This window comes from Phoenix dactylifera, chromosome 11, assembly GCF_009389715.1.
Source record: "Phoenix dactylifera cultivar Barhee BC4 chromosome 11, palm_55x_up_171113_PBpolish2nd_filt_p, whole genome shotgun sequence".
Classification (NCBI taxonomy): domain Eukaryota; kingdom Viridiplantae; phylum Streptophyta; class Magnoliopsida; order Arecales; family Arecaceae; genus Phoenix; species Phoenix dactylifera.
This window is the reverse complement of record NC_052402.1, coordinates 4,362,677-4,384,293: the sequence shown is the minus strand read 5'-3', so window position 1 is coordinate 4,384,293 and position 21,617 is coordinate 4,362,677. Positions and strand designations below refer to the sequence as shown.

At 42.5% G+C, this 21,617-nt stretch overlaps 1 protein-coding gene and 1 non-coding gene across 4 annotated transcripts in view; both read left to right on the top strand.

Moving 5' to 3' along the window:
• Positions 1–19,564, top strand: part of LOC103695514 (tetraketide alpha-pyrone reductase 1-like) — a 35,823-nt gene extending 16,259 nt beyond the window's left edge. For 2 of the 3 annotated variants that reach the window (XM_039131335.1, XM_039131334.1), the window contains 3 exons: positions 8,281–8,443; positions 18,844–19,033; positions 19,119–19,564. In XM_039131335.1, coding sequence (XP_038987263.1) covers positions 8,281–8,443; positions 18,844–19,033; positions 19,119–19,299 — 534 coding nt within the window. In that variant the 3' untranslated portion in view covers positions 19,300–19,564. The remainder of the gene's footprint in view (positions 1–8,280; positions 8,444–18,843; positions 19,034–19,118) is intronic. The other variant, XM_039131333.1, reaches the window with a different exon arrangement.
• LOC113461910 lies at positions 4,982–5,091 on the top strand. The gene has a single exon (XR_003384171.2). It is a non-coding gene; the product is annotated as a small nucleolar RNA R71 (small nucleolar RNA).
• Positions 19,565–21,617: the final 2,053 nt, after the last annotated feature.

Genomic DNA, 21,617 nt, shown 5'->3' with positions numbered 1-21,617 from the left:
TCTCATCGGATCTTCAAATTTTATTTTAGTATAGTCATTAGAAAGCTCTAGCAGTCTAGTTTCCAACAAAATTTGAATCAGCTCAATTGGACTTCTGTACCTTCTAAAATCATCAAAATACTACATAAAGGTCCAATCTATCAGGGCCCAAGCTGGCAGTTTAGGGAAACCTAACTTTGCAACCTCATAACTTTCTCTCCGGAGTTCCAATTGACCTGATTCTTGATGCATATGAAACCTTAACATGTTTCCTTCATCTTCATCAAATTTTATTTCATTTGGACTGTAATGGGGCATTCAATTTTCTTAACTCCATTTGGGATGCTGAAGATAGATGGTTGGACTGTGGATCCGGAAGGATGGGATGCGAAAGAATGCTGGGAACGTGGATGGAAGCATCGCGGAAGGCTGGCTATGACCCAAACGGATCGCTAATATGGATTCCTTGCTGTGTGATGTTGGCCGTTGACTTGTCTCGCCGTTAGCTGTGGCTTGGCCGCGGGCTAACAGTTGTTCCATGCGGCCGAACTTAGTCCCGCTAATGTGCATTTTAGCTTTGATTTAGAATCATCTGCACCCAACAAAAATATAATATTAATTCAGCGATATTATCATTATCTTGTTAGCAATAATACTAATTTAAGTAGTATGTAGATTGTACTTTTGTGCTCTCATCACACTCCTCAACTAGCTTATTGCTAGTCTGTAGCAATTAACGAGCAAACAATAAAATGAGAGCACAAAAGATGTAGTCTAACCTATAACTTTTTATTGAAGCTAAGTAAACAAAACTGTATACGTACCCACTTTTATAGAGAATCACGAGTGTTGTCTCATGAGGGTTTGCAGAGATGTTATCCACAAACATCATGAATGATATGATATGACATTTGATCCTAATAAAAATGTGAAATAAATCCTAAGCCAATACACATGTAATTAATATATATATATATATATTTTCAAGCATGGCAACTGTCAAAGCAAGGAAAATATAAAAGTATAGTGTGCATAAAATAGCATGACTTTCTTAGAGTACTAATACCTCCACCACAACAGGGCACCACCCAAGTTTTAGGTGCACTACTCAAGTTCACAAGTATTTTGTACAGTTTGTTAGAACCTGATCCATCAAATTTTCAGAATATCACATGTTGTCTAAATTTATCAAGAATGGTTTGCATGTAAAGAAAGAGCTATCAATCCTAACTACATAACTCGGGTACATAGAGGTCCAACACAATGGAGTCATACCAACCATTACCACATATCATTGGGTTCAGTCTGACCAACCCATTCATGCTTATTTTTATTTTTATTTTTAAATGCGTATGATAACTACAGTAGTCCAACCCCATTAGGCTCTAGTAAGGTCCATGTAGCGAGCTTTCAGCTAATGACCTCCGATCCAGTTGGTTCAAGGCATTAGATGAAACACCCTTTAGACTTAATTACTTGAACCAGACTACGCCACGAGGCCAGACTTGTCATCATAATTTATTTTTTTTTTGCAATAAAAGAGAAGGTAGACTGAACCATAAAGATATTTTTATTGTAGACGTGACTACATCGTGACTATAGGTCAACCAAGGTCGGATCATAAAGCACCTAGGTGATCTAGCTGGGATATTCAACCTCTATCTTTATATGAAAACCAAATCATGAACTTTATGGTGCGGATAAGGATACTCGTACTTCTTTTACGGATAAGGCCAACAAAAATGCAGTTAACAAATTTAAACTCCTGAGGCTTTCCTATTGTCATTAAGTACAAGTACGGGGATCTAATAATAGATCTCTGATCAATTATAGTATGCATGTATTCCTTGCCTTTAATAGTTGCACGAACTCAATATGAAAATACATGTGCATTTGCTCAGAAAAGAAAATAATAGCATAAATCAAATGCAAAAACAAATTTTTTTTTTAAAGAAAATATTTTCCTCCCTCCAACTTAAACATTGCATTGTCCTCAATGTAATGGATACAAGAAACGATATATGAGAGACAATAGAGAAAATAATATTGGAAAGCAGAGTAATAATTTGAGTTGTTGATATCCAGAAAGAGAAGACCTACAAAATAAGAAGAAAACTAGAAATAAAAGAAAAAAATAATTCTAACTAATATACACATACTTTTGCCGTCATGCTCAGTCATAAAAAGGCTCCTCCAAGGAAAAGGAGTCCTCTTCATCAACAAAATTCTCAAGAAAAGGTTTTAACCTGTCTCCATTTATCTTAAAAATCCTACCATTCCGTGGATTCTCAATCTCAACCCCCCATGTGGAAAAACAATTTTTATAATGAAACGACCTGTGCATCTCGATCGTAACTTGCCAAAAACAGATGTAAGCGAGAATTGTATAAAAGAATTTTTTGCAAAGGTTCAAAAGATTTTTTCCAAATTGATTTATAATGTAAAATCTTCATCCATTCTTTACAAATTCTAGCATTATCATAAGTATCGCTGCGAATTTCATTAAGCTCGTTCAATTGCAACTTCTTAGCTAAACAGGCATCTTGCAATTCAAAATTTATTTTTCAAATAGCCCAATATAATTTATGCTTTATTTCTACAGGCAGATGACAAGCTTTTCCGTAGACTAACTAGTAGGGAGATATGCCAAGAATAGTTTTGTATGCGGTATGGTAATCCCACATTGCATCGAAAAGTTTTAAAGACCAATCTTTGCGTAATGGATTCACCATTTTCTCTAAATTATGCTTGATCTCCCTATTGGCTAACTCTACCTGGCCACTAGTTTGCAGATGATATGGAGTAGCAACTCTGTGAGTGACACCATACTTTTTTAATAAGGTCTCGAAAGGTTTATTACAAAAGTGCTTTTCACTATCACTAATTATGATCTTAGGCATCCAAATCGTAAAAAAATATTTTCTTTCAGAAATTTCAAAACAGGTTTGTGATCATTGGTTCTACAAGCGACAACTTCTACTCATTTGGACACATACTCAACACCAACTAGTATGTACTCGAGTCCAAAAGATGGTGGGAATGGGCCCATGAAATCAATGCCCCAACAATCGAAAATTTCGATAACAGTAATGGGTTGAAGAGGCATCATTTGCCTACGAGTTAGACTTCCTATACGTTGACATGGATTGCATGTCCTGCAGAACTCATGAGTATCTTTGAACATTGTAGGCTAATAAAAACCACATTGCAAGACCTTTGTAGCAGTTTTCTTAGAGGCAAAGTGTCCACCACAAGCATCAGTATGGCAGAAAGAGAGTATGCTTTGTATATCATGATCCAGTATGCATCGTCTAAAGATTTGATTATTGCAATATTTGAACAAATAGGGTTCGTCATAGCAATAATTCCTCACTTCGCGCAAAAAAAAATTTATCTATCGACTCCCAATGCTCCAAAATCCGGTTCGTAACAAAAAAATTTACAATGTCAGCGTACCATGGCATAGTAGAAAGTGCAAACAACTGCTCTTCAAGGAATGAGTCCTTGTTGAAAAACTGTGACACCAAATCATGAAAAACTAGCCGTGATAAATGGTCAGCGACCACATTCTCTACTCCCTTTTTATCTTTGATAGTGATGTCAAATTCATGGAGTAGAAGTATCCATCGTATTAAGCGTGGTTTAGCCTCTTTCTTATCCAACAAATATTTTAGTGCTGCATGGTCCGTGAAGATAACAATAGGAGCACCAAGAATATAAGAACGAAATTTATCTAATGCAAATACTACTGCAAGCAATTCCTTCTCGGTAGTGGTGTAATTCATTTGAACATCGTTTAAGATTTTGCTCGCATAGTAAATGATATATGGCTTATTATCCTTACGTTGTCCTAGGACAGCTCCTATCGCATAATCGCTGGCGTCGCACATGATCTCAAACTTTTCGAACGCATCTTGACAGGTTTGAGTCTAATTGAACGGTGTATCAAGGGATAGGAGGTCGCACAATGGTCTAGCTATGCACTATAATCTTTGATGAACCTCCAATAAAATCCGGTGTGACCCAAAAATGATCTAACATCTCTAACCGTCTTAGGTGCAGGTAGCTTGGCAATTAAGTCGATCTTAGCTTTATCGACTTCCATGCCCTTCGATGAAACAATATGTCCTAGGACAATTCTTTTTGGTACCATGAAGTGGCATTTCTCCTAATTCAGTATCAAATTCTTCTCCACACATCGAGCTAAGATCGCTTGTAAGTGTGACAAGCAATCATCAAACGAGTCACCAAAAACTGAGAAGTCATCCATTAACACTTCCAAACATTTCTCGTTCATGTCTTCAAAGATGCTAAGCATGCATCTTTGGAATGTTGCAGGTGCATTGCACAACCCAAATGGCATCCATCGTAAAGCAAATGTGCCAAAAGGACAAGTGAAGGTAATCTTCTCTTAATCCTCTGGTGAAATCTCAATTTGGTAATATTTGGAATAGCTATCGAGAAAATAATAGAAGTCATGCCCTGCAACTCTCTCCAACACTTAGTCTAGGAAGGGTAGAGAAAAGTGATCCTTCCTGGTGACCAAATTCAGTTTTCAATAGTCGACACACATGCGCCAACTCGTCGGAACACGAGTTGGGACCAATTCACCCTGCTCATTCTCAACTACCGTCAAACTCGACTTCTTAGGCACGACTTGAGTAGGGCTTACCGACTTGCTATCGAAAATTGGATAAATAATACCCACATCAAGCAACTTGAGGACTTCTGCTTTAACCACATCTCTCATCGTAGGATTCAACCTTCGTTGCATTTGCCTTGTGGTTTTGGCATTGTCTTCCAAATATATCCATTGCATGCAAACTAAGGGGCTAATCCCCTTCAAGTCCGCAATAGACCACCCTAGCGCTCAGAAAATCCAAATATTCTCATGCCTCATGAGGTTGCTTTTCTAAAAATACTATTGCACATGGTTTCTACAAACTGTTTCATCTGTGGAGACAAACCTTCGTAGAAAAAGCTAATAGTTCTTTAAGTTTCGAACCCGTGATGAGGACATGAGAGAAGCAGTTCTTTAAATCTCTCCCAACATTCATAAAATATTTCATTATCTTTTTGTTGAAAATTGCTGATATGCCTTTTTAGAAGGTTAGTCCATTGTGTGAGAAAGAAATTTTTCAAAAATTCTCTCTGCATCTCTTGCCAGGTTCCTATTGATCTAGGCCGCAAGGAGTTCAGCCATGTTTTGGCTTTATCCTTTAGAGAAAAAGGGAACAACGTCAGCTTAAGGACATCCTCGGTGATGTTCGGGCACCCTGAATGTGATGCTCAATTCTTCAAAATCCTTTAAATGAAGATAAGGACTCTCGAACTCTAACCCATGAAACTTGGGTAGCAATTGAATTACCCTTGGTTTGATGTCGAAATATCCTACATTATCAGAAAAAATCATGCATGAAGGCTAACTAGTCCTAGTAGGTTGTAAGTATTGTCCCAAAGTCATAACAAGGGGTTCAGGTTCTCGATCGTGGTGACTCCCCGCATCTTCATTTAAATCAGCCATTTCACAAGGTGTGAGACTCTGCGAAGAAATCCTAAGAATGTGTCCTAAGGGGCTGTCAAAAATTGTACGACTTAATCGACCGGTGTCGTCCCTATTCCACTTTAGCATGCAAATATTTCTTTTATTTTATTTTATTATTATTATTATTTTAAAAGCTGAAACTTACCTAAACTAAATCTCTAATTGGATCTGAAAATATGCTAACAAATCAGCCACTCTCCGGCAATGGTGCCAAAAATTTGATGCGTTCGCAAAACTGCTCTTCCAAGTGCAGAAGAATTGCATAAGTAGTATAACTCGGGAGTGCGAGGTCGATTCCTCAGGAAGCGATCTATGTGTTATTAGCGTAATTTCAAATATAACTTCAGATGGTTTCTAGAAATTGAAAGTAGAGAATAATAAGTAAATAAATAAAGTTCAGTAAAATAGAAATAGTTAGGGATCCGGAATCCCCCTTGACTATATTGCATCCAAGGAATAAACTCTACGGTTCCTGATTTAGAGATTCAAAAGCAGAATAGATCTAATCATGGAATATATTTCATGAACATATGAACTCAACTTCTAAGCATTTATTGTGCCTATTACATCTACGATAAATCAAATACTAAAGCAATCTATGTATCAATAGATATAAACCATTTAAGAACTATCTACAAAATAAATATGCAAGAATCCAAAATATATCAATAGATGTAAATCATTGAGAACAAAAGTTCAGAGTTTACTTCAAAGAAACAATCAAGCAACGGTGCATCCATCAGCCTTCACCAAAGAAATCAGCTCTCCATGAATTTGAGGCTCCTCTTCATGATTTCTTTGTAATGCCGCCTTTCCTCCCTCTGAACGGCAAGTTTCTAAAAGTATATATAGGGTTTAGGGACTTAAAACCCTAGAAAGCACGACTTAGACACGCTTGCATGCATTTTTCCAACTTTATCCTTGAGTACCAACGCCACAATAAAGTTTGGGAGGCTCTCCAGATCTCATCTGATCTTCAAATTTTATGTTATTATAATCATTGGAAAGCCCTAGAAGTCTAGTTTCCAACAAAATTTTAATCAGCTCAATTGGACTTCTGTGAATCCCGAAATCATTAAAATACTACACAAAGGTCTAATCTATTAGGGCCCAAGCTGGCAGTTTAGGGAAATCTAATTTTGCAACCTCATAACTTTCTCTGCTGAGTTCCAATTGACCTGATTCTTGATGCATATGAAACCTTAACATGTCTACTTTATCTCCACCAAATATCATTTCATTTGGACTGCAATGGGATATTCAATTTTCTTAACTGCATTTGGGATGCTGAAGATAGATGGTTGGACCGTGGATCCGAAAGGATGGGATGCAGAAGAATGCTGGGAACATGGATGGAAGCATCGCGGAAGGCTGGCTGTGACCCAAACGGATCGCTGACATGGCTCTCTTGCTGTGTGATGTTGGCCGTTGACTTGTCTCCTTGTTGGCTGTGGCTTGGCCACGGGCTGACAGTTGTTCCATATGGCCGAACTTAGTCCTGCTGATGCGGATTTTAGCTTTGATTTAGAATCACCTGCGCCCAACAAAAATATAATATTAATTCAACGATATTATCGTTATCTTGTTAGCAATAATACTAATTTAAGTTGTATGTTGATCGTACTTTTGTACTCTCATCAATAAACCCATGAACCATAACTCTTAAATCTCCAATAACTCATTCATATTCTAGACTCTTAACTTTCTATAACTCATGATGACTCTTGTGACCCTTAGCCTTTTACCTTTTTGACCTTGACTTGACTTTGACTCTCCAACTAAAATGCTAGTTGGATGCCACATCACCTTAGGATTTAAGTTTATTATCGAACAGTTAATTAGCATCACAATTCTTGTAGTAAAATAGAAAACTTTATATTGCTTCTCCAAAATAATTTTCCAGCTTACGTATCAAGAGCTATTACAGGAACATGTAAACCTAGTGCTCGACAGACTCCCTTATGGCCTACAAGTGGTCACATGATTATTAGTAACTATGGCTGGACAAATGTCTTTCAGATGTTTAAGATAATAAAGCTAAGCAACCGTACCTTCTCCATTCATCACTGTCAATGTTAGATTTTTTTACTGCGCCGGCCCTTATTTCTGCCAATAAACATATTTATCAGTAGTGTAATTATATTAATATAGTTTTCAACAATTTCCGTTTAGGTTAACTTGGGCCATCCTCTAATTAATCTATTGTCGTTCCTTCACAATTATGGCTGTAGCTTTGGTGTTGTAGTTTATTTGGTTTGTGCGGAAATCAGGTTCGAGCTTTGTAGATACTGTGCTTGCTCCAAGGGTTAAACTGAACTTTTTATTTAAGTTGGCCAGTAAACTGCTTTTGTTCCTTTGACAGATTATAATATGAAACAACATTTTAAATCCACCTCTTTTAAGTGGTGAGGTGGCCATGCATAGCTTTGAGTACATTGCCAAACTACAGGACCATCACTGAAGACACTTCATAAGCTTCTAAGGCATCCACTTCACCTTCCCCTTCCGAAATCTATTATTCATGTATATTTAACACGCCCAAAATATATGGCTCGACCACAAATGGTGTTGTTGACAGCTAGTGCGCTTTATTTGCCAAAATCCTTAATTATCATCATAAAATTTTGTGATTTTATCCATGAGTTAATTATTGTAGGTGGAAGATTCTATCACTAATGCAAGAACAATGCTTGTGTAGGCTCGCGTGATAGAGCCAAAATAACAATCTAAGTTTAATCCTTTATTTGCTTTTGTAGAACTGGTATTGCCTTTCGAAGACGATGGCAGAACATGCAGCTTGGGAGTATGCAGAGAAAAATGGGCTCGATCTTGTAACTGTTTGCCCGTCGGTGGTTGTAGGACCATTGCTGCAACCTACAGCGAGCACTAGCAGCATGTTTCTAATCTATGTCACAAAAGGTCCACCTTTACACACAGTTCTTTCTTTCTTTTTTCTTTTTTTCTTTCTTTCTCTCTCTCGTGACATATATAAATCATTTCAAATATCAATGCAATCTGGCGTAGATTTGTAAAGACCAGAAATTGGGCCCGTTCTTGGGCCCAATGAACTGAAGTCGGCAATGGATGCCGACTTCAGTCTATTCATCGTGGTCTTCCCACGATGAACCCGCCGGCCGAACGGCCAGCGGGATCTCCGCACACCACCCCCCCCCCCCCCCCCCCCTCTTCCCTCTTCCCTCTCCCCTCTTCCCCTCTTCCCTCTCCCTCTCTATCTCTCTCTCTCCCTCTCTTTCTCTTCTCTGAGAGCCCCATTCCTCCTCTTTCCCTTCCTTGAGAGCCGCTGCCGCCGCCGGAGCCGCCATCGCCGCCGGGAAACCACGCCGACGACTAGAGGTGAGAAAGGCAACCTATTTATTGTTTTTTTGGGGATTTAAGGGGAGAGAAAAGAGGGATGACAACCGGTTTTCATCCCCTGTTTTTGGAAAATTTTTAATGGGATTCGGCCGGCCGACGGTGGCCGGCCGGGGTCAATCCGGCCGAAACGAGTTCGGCCGGAGGTGGGTGAACGAGGGCCGGGCTTCCAGCCCCGGTCTCCCTCTCTTTCCTCCCTTTTCTTCCTCCCTCTCTCTCCTTCTTCTCTTCTTCTTCCCTTCCGTCGCCTGTGACCGTGGGGTGACCAACGGCGGCTGGCCGAGCGCCGCCGCCGAGGGCCACGGTCGGCCGCCGAGGGCCGACCGGAGCCACCAGCCACCCCCCCCCCCCCCTTCTTCCTTTCTTCTTCTTCTCTCCTTCTTCTTCCTCTTCTCCTTCTTCTTCTTCTTCTTCTTCTTCTTCTTCTTCTTCTTCCGGCTGGGTGTTTTCCTTGCATCGTTTTTCGTGCCCTATTGGTGTCTCAAACCACACAAATGAACTTTGGGTGTTTCCCTTGCATCAATTTCCGTGCTCTGTTGGTGTCACAAACCAGACGCAAATGAACTTTGATTTGATTGAACCATCTTCTGACTGTGGATTTGGTCTAGACTTAGATTGGTCTAATTTGAGTGTAATCTGGTTTGTTAAGCTTGATCTAATCTGGGCTGATCAGAGCTAGTTTGGTGTGGGCCGGTTTGATCTAGATCTGTAATGTGGTTTGGTTCAATTGGGCCTAATCTGGGTTGGGCTGAGTTGAACCTAATTGGATCTGTGGGCTGGGTTGGTTTGGGCCCGAAATCTGATTTGGACCTGATACCTGGTTTGGTTCAATTGGGCCTGATCTGTTTTGGGCCACAATTGACTTGGGTTTAAAGGGTTCTGATTTTAGGGTCTATGTTTGATCTTAGGGGCCCATTCTTGGATCCATGAACTTAGGAGTTTAAGGGTTTGAAAAATTGTTTAAATTATGTTTTTTAGTTAATTAAATAATTAATATTTATGTTTAACCAGGGGTTCGTGATATCTGTGGCAGGGATTTTTAAGCGATCCCAGGTAGGTAACCTTGCTCAAAGTATGATTTACATGTATTATGCATATGTGTATGATTATTTCCAGCATATTGATATGTTTTATATTCTTGGCATCATTATTATTTAAAAGCATGTTTTTGACTGGAAATCGATCATCTGAAAATATATTATGTAGATATTGGTTTTGAAAACTTATGTTTATATTAAGTTTGATTGTTGGAAATTGTGGATGTGATTTTGGAGACCGCGTGACTATTGTCTAGGATTTCCGCCAATGGGGTGGAAACGTTGGCCCTGTCGACTTGTATGAGGAACTAGTTCCGGCACTATAGGGTGTTTTGGCTCTGCGGAGCATGCTCTGAGGAGCAGAGATTGGGCACCCTAGGGTGCAGCACTGCGGTGCAGGGCTCCATTAGGAGCAGAGTGTTGACACTTCGGTGTGACCATGCCACTAGGTGATGTGGCCGTAGTCATGCGGTTTGATCTGTGGATTATGTTATGCGTGATATGATAGACGGAGATGGTATATATATATTACTTGGGTATCGGATTGGTTTGCGGATCATCATATTTATTTTGTGCACATGACCTGTAGTTACATTGCATATGCTTTGATACATGTTATCGTGACTTTATGCATGTTGTTACCTACTGAGCTGTTGTAGCTCATACCTGTTTTTGACATAATTGCAGGAGATGATTGATGGGGGATTCGGGAGGAGAGGACTTATGACAATGGACATAGATAGATTTAGATTCATTTTGTCATAAGTAATTGATCTTGTAAATAAATGTTATCAACTTTATTTGAGACATTTGAAATTGAATTATTGATTTGATTATCATAAATGATAGATTTTTAGTATTGGTATTGTGATCTGATGTTGTGACTTGAGTGTCTGATTATTCAGCCTTGCACGCCCGTGCGGTCCGCCGTGCGGGTGTGCGGCGTCTGGCGCGTCCCGGGCCTAGGTTCGGGTTCGGGGCGTGACAGATTTAGTGGTATCAGAGCTTAGGTTAACGATCACTAGGGACATCAGAACAAAAGAACAATAACTAATGAAAACCCTAGGAGCATAGGGACACATGTGAGGAAATGAGAGTGGGGTAGTAAACTCATAGGATGATTTTGACCTAACCCTAACTTGTGGTATTATGTCTGTATCAGGATGCCGCCCCGCCGTGCTCGTGTACCACCTCGTCGTCTGATTGAGACGATGGGAGATGATCCGGCGACTCCTCGCCCAGCGGAGCGAGTTCAGGAAGAGGAGATTGCTCCGACAGTTTTAGACCGACCAGAACAGGATCAGGCGGGAGGATCGACCCCAGTATTGGAACTGGTCAGGGAGGTGATTGGGCTGGTCAGACAGCAGAGGGACCCACAGCCACAGCATCCCTCTGCTAGCTCGACGGATCAGGGGAGGAGCATTGCAGAATTCCGGAAGTTGGCTCCTCCGGCCTTCAAGGGAACCACAGATCCCCAGGAGGCCGAACACTGGCTTGACGAGATGGAGAAGGCCTTCAGGGCCATGGGATGCACCGAGGAGGAGAGAGTCAGATATGCTACTTATATGCTCCAAGACCGGGCACACCACTGGTGGGAGTCAGTGGAGCGGACCATGATACAGGATATCGGAACTGTGACTTGGGCTGGATTTCGGACGGCTTTTTATTCCAAATATTTTCCGTCCAGCCGTGTTAGAGAGTTGGAGAGAGAGTTCCTGAGTCTCTCTCAAGGGAGTATGTCAGTTGAGGATTACGAGGCAGAGTTCGATAGACTGTCTCGTTTTGCACCCTCCCTCGTCCAGGACCCTGTAGCCAGGATGAGTAGATTTGAGGAGGGATTGAGACCCCACCTGCGTCGAGGCTTGGCTGCTGTCCATTGGACCGACTATGATGATCTTGTAGACAGAGCGAAGAATATGGAGATTATCTGGAAAGAGACGCAGGAAGCACATAAAGGGAGGCTGAAGAGGGCCAGAGATTCTGATTCGGATAGTGAGCGGCATGTACGCCGACCCGTGCAGATCCGTCACGGAGCAGGACAGCGAGCTCCACCTGGGAGGACTGCACCAGAGCACCGGGTGATATCAGGAGCCTGTTATTTTTGCAGTCAGATTGGACACAAGGCCATTGATTGTCCCCGGAGACGGCCCAGGGTTGGAGCATGTTACAGATGTGGCCAACAGGGCCACAAGATGGCTCAGTGTCCTCAGACCCAGTCTAGGACTATTGTCTGTTATGGGTGTGGTCAGCCAGGCCACGGGATTTCTAGTTGTCCCCGGGCCGGATCTGTGCAGAGGCCACCGAGCGCTAGGGCTCCTCAGCGACAGATTCCCCCTGATCCAGCACAGATTTCTCAGCCAGCCGCTCCCAGACAGCAGACAAGAGGAGGGCCTCGCACCCAGGGACGGGTATATGCACTGACACAGCAGGATGCTCAGGCATCCAACACGGCAGTGACAGGTACCTTATTAGTACATTCTACTTATGCATATGCACTATTCGACTCAGGGGCCACACACTCTTTTATTTCATCTACATATGTGCATAAGCATGATATATTTTGCTCACCCTTGGAGAGGGAATTATGTGTTAGTACCCCAGCTGGGGGTAAGATGATCACCTCACTGATATGCAAGTCTTGCCCAGTAATTGTAGAGGGTAGAGACTTGAAAGCTGACCTTATTGTCATGGACTTACATGAATTTGATTTAATTCTGGGTATGGATTGGTTAGCTATATATCACGCTACCATTGACTGCTTCTCGAAGCGGGTGACTTTCCGAATCCCTGACATTGAAGAGTTTTATTTTGTGGGTGATGGAGGGTGTGTCTCCCCTCAGATAGTGGCAGCCTTACAGGGTATTCGGTCTCTCAGGAAAGGGTGCTCTGTGTATATGGCAGCCGTCATGGATTCTGAGCAGTCGGAACAGAAAATTGAAGACATACCCGTGGTCAGAGAATACCCTGATGTTTTCCCTGATGAGCTTCCTGGTTTACCACCAGTTAGAGAGGTGGAATTTGCCATTGATCTAAACCCTGGTACGGCACCCATATCTAAACCTCCTTACAGAATGGCCCCTGCTGAACTAAAAGAACTGAGGGAACAGTTGCAGGAGCTATTGGATCTGGGTTTCATTCGACCCAGTGTCTCTCCTTGGGGTGCACCAGTGTTATTTGTGAGGAAGAAGGACGGTAGTATGAGGCTATGCATTGATTTCCGGGAAATTAACAAAGTGACTATCAAGAACAGGTACCTCCTGCCCCGGATTGATGACTTGTTTGATCAGCTTCAGGGTGCCCAGGTGTTTTCAAAGATTGATCTGCGATCTGGATATCATCAGTTGAGGATAAAGGAGTCTGATATAGCCAAGACTGCCTTCCGCACCAGATATGGCCATTATGAGTATCTGGTGATGCCTTTTGGGTTGACAAATGCTCCAGCTGCATTTATGGATCTGATGAACAGGGTATTTAAACCTTTCTTGGACAAATTTGTAATTGTGTTTATTGATGACATCTTAATCTATTCCAAGAGTCATACTGAGCATGAGCAACACTTGAAAATTGTTTTGGAAATTTTGAGACAGAATCAATTGTATGGAAAACTGAAGAAATGTCAGTTCTGGCTGGATCAGGTGATGTTCTTGGGGCATGTGGTATCTAAAGAAGGAATTATGGTTGACCCGAAGAAGATCGAAGCTGTAGTTGACTGGAGCAGACCGACAAATGTATCAGAGATCCGCAGTTTCCTTGGATTAGCCGGCTATTACAGAAGATTTGTAGAAGGCTTCTCTAGTATTGCTGGGCCCTTGACTCGACTCACTCGCAAAGGAGTGAAATTCGAGTGGTCGGATCAGTGTGAGAAGAGCTTCGAGGAATTGAAGCGCCGGCTAGTGTCAGCACCTATTTTGACTCTGCCAGTCACGGGTGTTGATTATACTATTTACAGTGATGCCTCCAAGAAGGGTTTGGGTTGTGTGCTGATGCAGAATGGAAAAGTTATTGCCTACGCCTCTAGACAGCTCAAGCCTTATGAAGAAAACTATCCCACACATGATCTCGAGCTTGCAGCAGTTGTATTTGCTCTGAAGTTATGGAGGCACTATTTGTATGGAGAGACATGTCAGGTATATACTGATCATAAAAGCCTGAAATATCTCTTTACTCAAAAAGAGCTAAACATGAGACAGAGGAGGTGGCTGGAGTTGTTAAAAGATTATGATCTGACTATCCACTATCACCCTGGAAAGGCAAATGTAGTAGCAGATGCACTGAGCCGGAAATCTTCAGGGAATATTGCAGCGTTGATTACTACTCAGAAGGATATTCTGGAAGATCTGAGGAGAGCAGAGATAGAGGTGTATCTACATGAGGCTACTATGAAATTGGCAAACTTGCGAGTCCAGCCTACACTTATTGATAGAATTAAGGCAGCGCAAGTTGATGACCCTCGACTCCAGAAGATCAGGAGGGATATCGAGTCTGGTACACAGTCAGATTTCCGTATACATGAAGATGACTCTTTGAGGTTTATTAACAGAGTCTGTGTTCCAGATAATCCTAGTCTGAAGAAGGAAATCATGGATGAAGCTCATAGTACGGGATATACAGTGCACCCAGGCAGTACCAAGATGTACAAGGATCTGAAAGCGGTGTTTTGGTGGAATAACATGAAGAGGGAGATTGCCCAGCATGTATCTCAATGCTTAACTTGTCAGCAAGTTAAGATTGAGCATCAGAGATCAGCAGGTATGCTACAGCCTCTGCCGATTCCAGAGTGGAAATGGGAGCATATCACTATGGATTTCGTATCAGGGCTACCTCGTACCCTTAGAGGTCATGATTCAGTCTGGGTGATCGTAGACAGACTGACCAAAACAGCTCATTTTCTGGCAATCAAGACTGGGATGACACTGGAGAAGCTGGCAGAATTATATATCGAGCAGATAGTACGGCTGCACGGAGTTCCAGTATCCATTGTATCAGACAGAGATTCTCGGTTTGTGGCACATTTCTGGGGCAGCTTGCACAGAGCTTTGGGGACCACCCTTAGCTTCAGTACAGCCTTTCATCCACAGACAGATGGACAATCTGAGAGGACCATCCAGATTCTAGAGGATATGCTGAGAGCCTGCTCTATTGATATGAGGGGTTCTTGGGATCATCACTTGTCACTGGTAGAGTTTGCTTATAATAATAGCTACCAGGCAAGCATACAGATGGCTCCTTATGAGGCTCTATATGGTAGGAAGTGCAGATCGCCTATCTGTTGGGATGATGTGGGGGAGAGGAAGATCTTGGGTCCAGAGATGGTGCAGCAGACAGTGGAAAAGATTCAGTTGATCAGAGAACGACTCCGAGCAGCTCAGAGCAGACAGAAAAGCTATGCAGATATCAGGAGGCGGGAATTGGAATTTCAGGTCGGAGATCATGTGTTCCTCAGAGTATCCCCTTCTAAAGGGATCATGCGGTTTGGAGTTCGAGGCAAGCTCAGTCCGAGATATGTGGGACCCTTCGAGATTCTCGAGAGAGTTGGATCTGTTGCTTATAGACTGGCACTTCCACCTGCTCTATCGGGAGTTCATTCTGTATTTCATGTCTCCATGCTGAGGAAGTATATTGCTGATCCAAATCATGTGATTGATGTGGCACCTTTGCAGCTTCGCGCCGATCTTTCTTATGTTGAGCAGCCTATCCGTATAGTGGATAGGAAGGACCAAGTTTTGAGAAGGCGCACGATTCCTTATGTAAAGGTGCAGTGGAGCAATCACAGTGAGAGAGAAGCTACTTGGGAGCTGGAGGAGGAGATGAGAGAGAAGTTTCCTGCCTTGTTCTCGGATTGAGGTATGTTTTAATTTCGAAGACGAAATTTTTTTTTTTAGTTGGTTAGAGTGTAAAGACCAGAAATTGGGCCCGTTCTTGGGCCCAATGAACTAAAGTCGGCAATGGATGCCGACTTCAGTCTATTCATCGTGGTCTTCCCACGATGAACCCGCCGGCCGAACGGCCAGCGGGATCTCCGCACACCACCCCCCCCCCCCCCTCTTCCCTCTTCCCTCTCCCCTCTTCCCCTCTTCCCTCTCCCTCTCTATCTCTCTCTCTCCCTCTCTTTCTCTTCTCTGAGAGCCCCATTCCTCCTCTTTCCCTTCCTTGAGAGCCGCTGCCGCCGCCGGAGCCGCCATCGCCGCCGGAAAACCACGCCGACGACTAGAGGTGAGAAAGGCAACCTATTTATTGTTTTTTTGGGGATTTAAGGGGAGAGAAAAGAGGGATGACAACCGGTTTTCATCCCCTGTTTTTGGAAAATTTTTAATGGAATTCGGCCGGCCGACGGTGGCCGGCCGGGGTCAATCCGGCCGAAACGAGTTCGGCCGGAGGTGGGTGAACGGGGGCCGGGCTTCCAGCCCCGGTCTCCCTCTCTTTCCTCCCTTTTCTTCCTCCCTCTCTCTCCTTCTTCTCTTCTTCTTCCCTTCCGTCGCCTGTGACCGTGGGGTGACCGACGGCGGCTGGCCGAGCGCCGCCGCCGAGGGCCACGGTCGGCCGCCGAGGGCCGACCGGAGCCACCAGCCACCCCCCCCCCCCCTTCTTCCTTTCTTCTTCTTCTCTCCTTCTTCTTCCTCTTCTCCTTCTTCTTCTTCTTCTTCTTCTTCTTCTTCCGGCTGGGTGTTTTCCTTGCATCGTTTTTCGTGCCCTATTGGTGTCTCAAACCACACAAATGAACTTTGGGTGTTTCCCTTGCATCAATTTCCGTGCTCTGTTGGTGTCACAAACCAGACGCAAATGAACTTTGATTTGATTGAACCATCTTCTGACTGTGGATTTGGTCTAGACTTGGATTGGTCTAATTTGAGTGTAATCTGGTTTGTTAAGCTTGATCTAATCTGGGCTGATCAGAGCTGGTTTGGTGTGGGCCGGTTTGATCTAGATCTGTAATGTGGTTTGGTTCAATTGGGCCTAATCTGGGTTGGGCTGAGTTGAACCTAATTGGATCTGTGGGCTGGGTTGGTTTGGGCCCGAAATCTGATTTGGACCTGATACCTGGTTTGGTTCAATTGGGCCTGATCTGTTTTGGGCCACAATTGACTTGGGTTTAAAGGGTTCTGATTTTAGGGTCTATGTTTGATCTTAGGGGCCCATTCTTGGATCCATGAACTTAGGAGTTTAAGGGTTTGAAAAATTATTTAAATTATGTTTCTTAGTTAATTAAATAATTAATATTTATGTTTAACCAGGGATTCGTGATATCTGTGGCAGGGATTTTTAAGCGATCCCAGGTAGGTAACCTTGCTCAAAGTATGATTTACATGTATTATGCATATGTGTATGATTATTTCCAGCATATTGATATGTTTTATATTCTTGGCATCATTATTATTTAAAAGCATGTTTTTGACTGGAAATCGATCATCTGAAAATCTATTATGTAGATATTGGTTTTGAAAACTTATGTTTATATTAAGTTTGATTGTTGGAAATTGTGGATGTGATTTTGGAGACCGCGTGACTATTGTCTAGGATTCCCGCCAATGGGGTGGAAACGTTGGCCCTGTCGACTTGTATGAGGAACTAGTTCCGGTACTATGGGGTGTTTTGGCTCTGCGGAGCATGCTCTGAGGAGCAGAGATTGGGCACCCTGGGGTGTAGCACTGCGGTGCAGGGCTCCATTAGGAGCAGAGTGTTGACACTTCGGTGTGACCATGCCACTGGGTGATGTGGCCGTAGTCATGCGGTTTGATCTGTGGATTATGTTATGCGTGATATGATAGACGGAGATGGTATATATATATTACTTGGGTATCGGATTGGTTTGCGGATCATCATATTTATTTTGTGCACATGACCTGTAGTTACATTGCATATGCTTTGATACATGTTATCGTGACTTTATGCATGTTGTTACCTACTGAGCTGTTGTAGCTCATACCTGTTTTTGACATAATTGCAGGAGATGATTGATGGGGGATTCGGGAGGAGAGGACTTATGACAATGGACATAGATAGATTTAGATTCATTTTGTCATAAGTAATTGATCTTGTAAATAAATGTTATCAACTTTATTTGAGACATTTGAAATTGAATTATTGATTTGATTATCATAAATGATAGATTTTTAGTATTGATATTGTGATCTGATGTTGTGACTTGAGTGTCTGATTATTCAGCCTTGCACGCCCGTGCGGTCCGCCGTGCGGGTGTGCGGCGTCTGGCGCGTCCCGGGCCTAGGTTCGGGTTCGGGGCGTGACAAGATTGCAGCATTAAATTTTGAGGATATATAACTCTATTAAAAATTAAGCTTCTTACTGAATCTATTCTATGCTGGTTAAACATAGATAACAGGCAAAAAATACCGATCTGATCTGTATGGTTCTAGCTTCTTTCCCCCATTGATAGATGTATAGTTCAAGCTTTATCCTACTTACAGTGCTACAGGTCATAGTTTCTACCATAGCGAACTCAAAGGGCATATCTACATGAAAATGAGCATTCTCAAATCGTTTCCTCACCAGTTAGTTCTCAATTTGGTTAGCTCTTCTGATCCTTTTCTCATCCCCTTCAACCTTGAGCAGAAGACATATCTTGGCGCGATGACCCGCAGTTCCTATAGGAACTCAATTGCTTTGTTTCAACATCCTCATGAATCTGGTTAGCCCTTCCCAATCATTTTTTCTGAAAACAATAATAAAAAAAGGTTAAAAAGAAACATTTTGTGGGCACTAACAAGTTCAAAAGACTCTCTTAAGCACTAATCTTAAGAAAGTCTGACACCATGTAGGCTGAAGAATTTGCTTCCATGGTGTGTAATTATTACAAACCTCCTATGTCTAGACACCTGCCTGAGAAAATGATTTTTGTTCTTGGGTTTGAGTTCTCCGACTTCAGCATTTTTCTTCTGCATGATTTCATAACAGGAGGTCCAGAGCCCATGTTGGACTACCTCTGGCATTTTGTAGACGTTCGAGATGTTGCCGATGCATTGCTTCTAGTATACGAGAAGCCAGAATCATCTGGAAGATACATTTGTGCAGCTTCTCCAATTACTATTCGAGAGTTGGTTGACTTGCTGAAGGGCATGTATCCTAACTATGGTTACCAGAAGAAGTTCGTTCCATTCCAACTTTATATTTGAGGAGTACCATGAATATTTCCACTTCAATCTTAATTTTTACTTTATTTCGAATTGCAGTATCGTTGAGGTACCACCAAATGCCCCGCTGACCTCAGAGAAACTAAAGAAGTTGGGTTGGAAATGCAGGCCTCTAGAAGAAACTCTCACTGATGCTGTTGAATCCTACGGAGAGGCGGGTCTTTTGGATGAACTAGAAGGGCACACTCATCATTTTCCTCCTGTCTACAAATTTACATAGATGAATGAAACTCGGGTAGCTGCGGAATAAGGTTTATCGATAAACTCGGTAACTTCTTTAAGATGTAACCTGTCAATAAAATGGTACTCCCTTTCTCTGTTATATGAGGAGGCTGCGTTTGTATGTTCCGGCAAAGTGGAGACAAGTGAAACAAGCGTTCATCATTTCACCTGGTCTCTTGGTTGCAGATGCTCTTGTTCTTAGTTGTAAAAGAAACAAGTCTTTTGGTAATGGATGGCATTCCTTTGCCTTGTTTGGGTGAAAACTGTCAAAAAATCCTTGGGCAAATAAAACCAAACTAAAAGTTTGTTGCTAGGTTTAGAGAGTGTCACGCCCCGAGCCCGAGGCGCGGCAGATGCCGCACGCCCGCAGCGGGCCGCACAGGCGTGCAAGGCATCGGATCATATCAAAGCAAATACAGATGTTCAAAACTGACATAATTATTTAAATTTATTCAAAAGCAGTCTTACAAAATTTCAAATAACATATGCTTACGTAAGTCAAATACTTTAATCAATCTAACTAAAGGACCAATAACTGAAGGAATCGTCGGAAAATCTAACGCACTCCTCAATCCCGTGAGATCAAGCCTCTGGATCTGAAAAATGGAGAGAATAGAATAATGAGCTACACTAGCCCAGTAAGCAACAAAATACCCCAAAGTGGGGTCAGAGCATATCAGATCAAAATACAGGATAATGTCTGGAATAAATCATAAATAACATCGTTTTGTTGTTTTCAAAACTTATTATCATTTTTCCAAAAACTCTGATACCAGAATCTCAACATAATAGGCTACGGCCACGTAACCCAGTGGCATGGGTTGCACAGAGTGCCAGAAACCACTATTGTTAGTCACCGGTGGAAACGGTGTCCAGAAACCACTATTCTAATCACCGGTGGCGCGGTGTCGAAACCGGTTCCTCACATATTACAAGTCGACAGGTCCAACGTATAATCCCCATTGGCGGGGCCAGAACAGAACAGAACAGATCATAGCCATGCTGAGAATACATATATATAAAAACAGATTTCACAAATTTTCCAGTCATAGTTTACGGATTTCAGAGCATAATTTTCAAATGAAATTTAACATGCCAGACCCATTTTACTAAATACAAAACATATTTCAGAATTTAATCTATTTATCAAATAATTTGAAAATCACACTTGAAGTATTAAGTTACTTACCTCTTCTCGCTTAATCCCTACTTCGGATAGGCGGATCAGGTTCACCTGTTTAAATTTAATTAATTCCTTGTTAATTTCAGAGCTAAGCAAAAATCCAAAAATAATACTACTGGGCACGGCCCAACAGGGCCCGGAGTTGGTCCATAATGAACATGGCCCGATAGGGCCCACATCAGACACGGCCTAATGGGCCCACATAGACTCGGCCCAATAGGGCCCTCCCAAGGTTGGCCTCTAATTTGTTCATTTATGCAATAAAAATTCGTTTCAGGGACCAATGTCTAATTACATAGCACCGTTCCGTAATAAAACTTGGGTAAAAGGACCAAACAAATATAGTTGAGGGCCTTTATGTAATAAATCTTTCCTACAGGGATCAAATACAAATTTCAGAATACCTTTTTGTGAAATAATATACTGTCAAGGGCTGAACTGAAAAATTCCTTTTAGTGGCCAAACGGGTTCAGGTTTCGGGTTTCAAATTTCGGATTTCGAGTTTCGGGTCTAAACTGAATTTCGGATTTCAGGTTCGGATCTGAACTGGGTTTCGAATTTCGGGTTCAGGCATGAACTGGGTTTCGAATTTCTTGGTTCGGGAATGAACTGGATTTCGGGTTTCGGGTTTCGGGTTCGAGTTTGGAGTTGAACTGGGTTTCGGGTTCGGGTTTCGGGTCTGAACTGGGTTTCGGGTTTCGAATTTCGGATTTCGAGTTTTGGGTATGAACTGGATTTCGGGTTTCGGATTCGGATCTGAACTGGGTTTCGAATTTCGGGTTCGGGCATGAGCTGGGTTTCGAATTTCTCTTTTTTTTTTCTTTTTTTTTTTCGGGTTCGAACCTGGCCCAAGTTGGGCCCGCAGTGAATAGGGCCCGTGAACAGGGCCCTTCTTCTTCCCCAAACCCCCACAGACAGGGGAAGAAGAAGAAGAGGAAGAAAGGACCGGGGGGTTCTAGGCAGCCAGCCTGGGTGGCGGAGGCCGTCGTCCAGTCGACGGTCAGCCGGCCATAGTGGCAGCCGATGGCTGCTGCGGCGGCCGGCGTTGAGGAAGAACCGAGAATGGTCTCAGTGTGGGCCGAAACAGAGAAAGGGAAATCACTCGACGAACTAAAAAAAATGAGGAAGAAAGT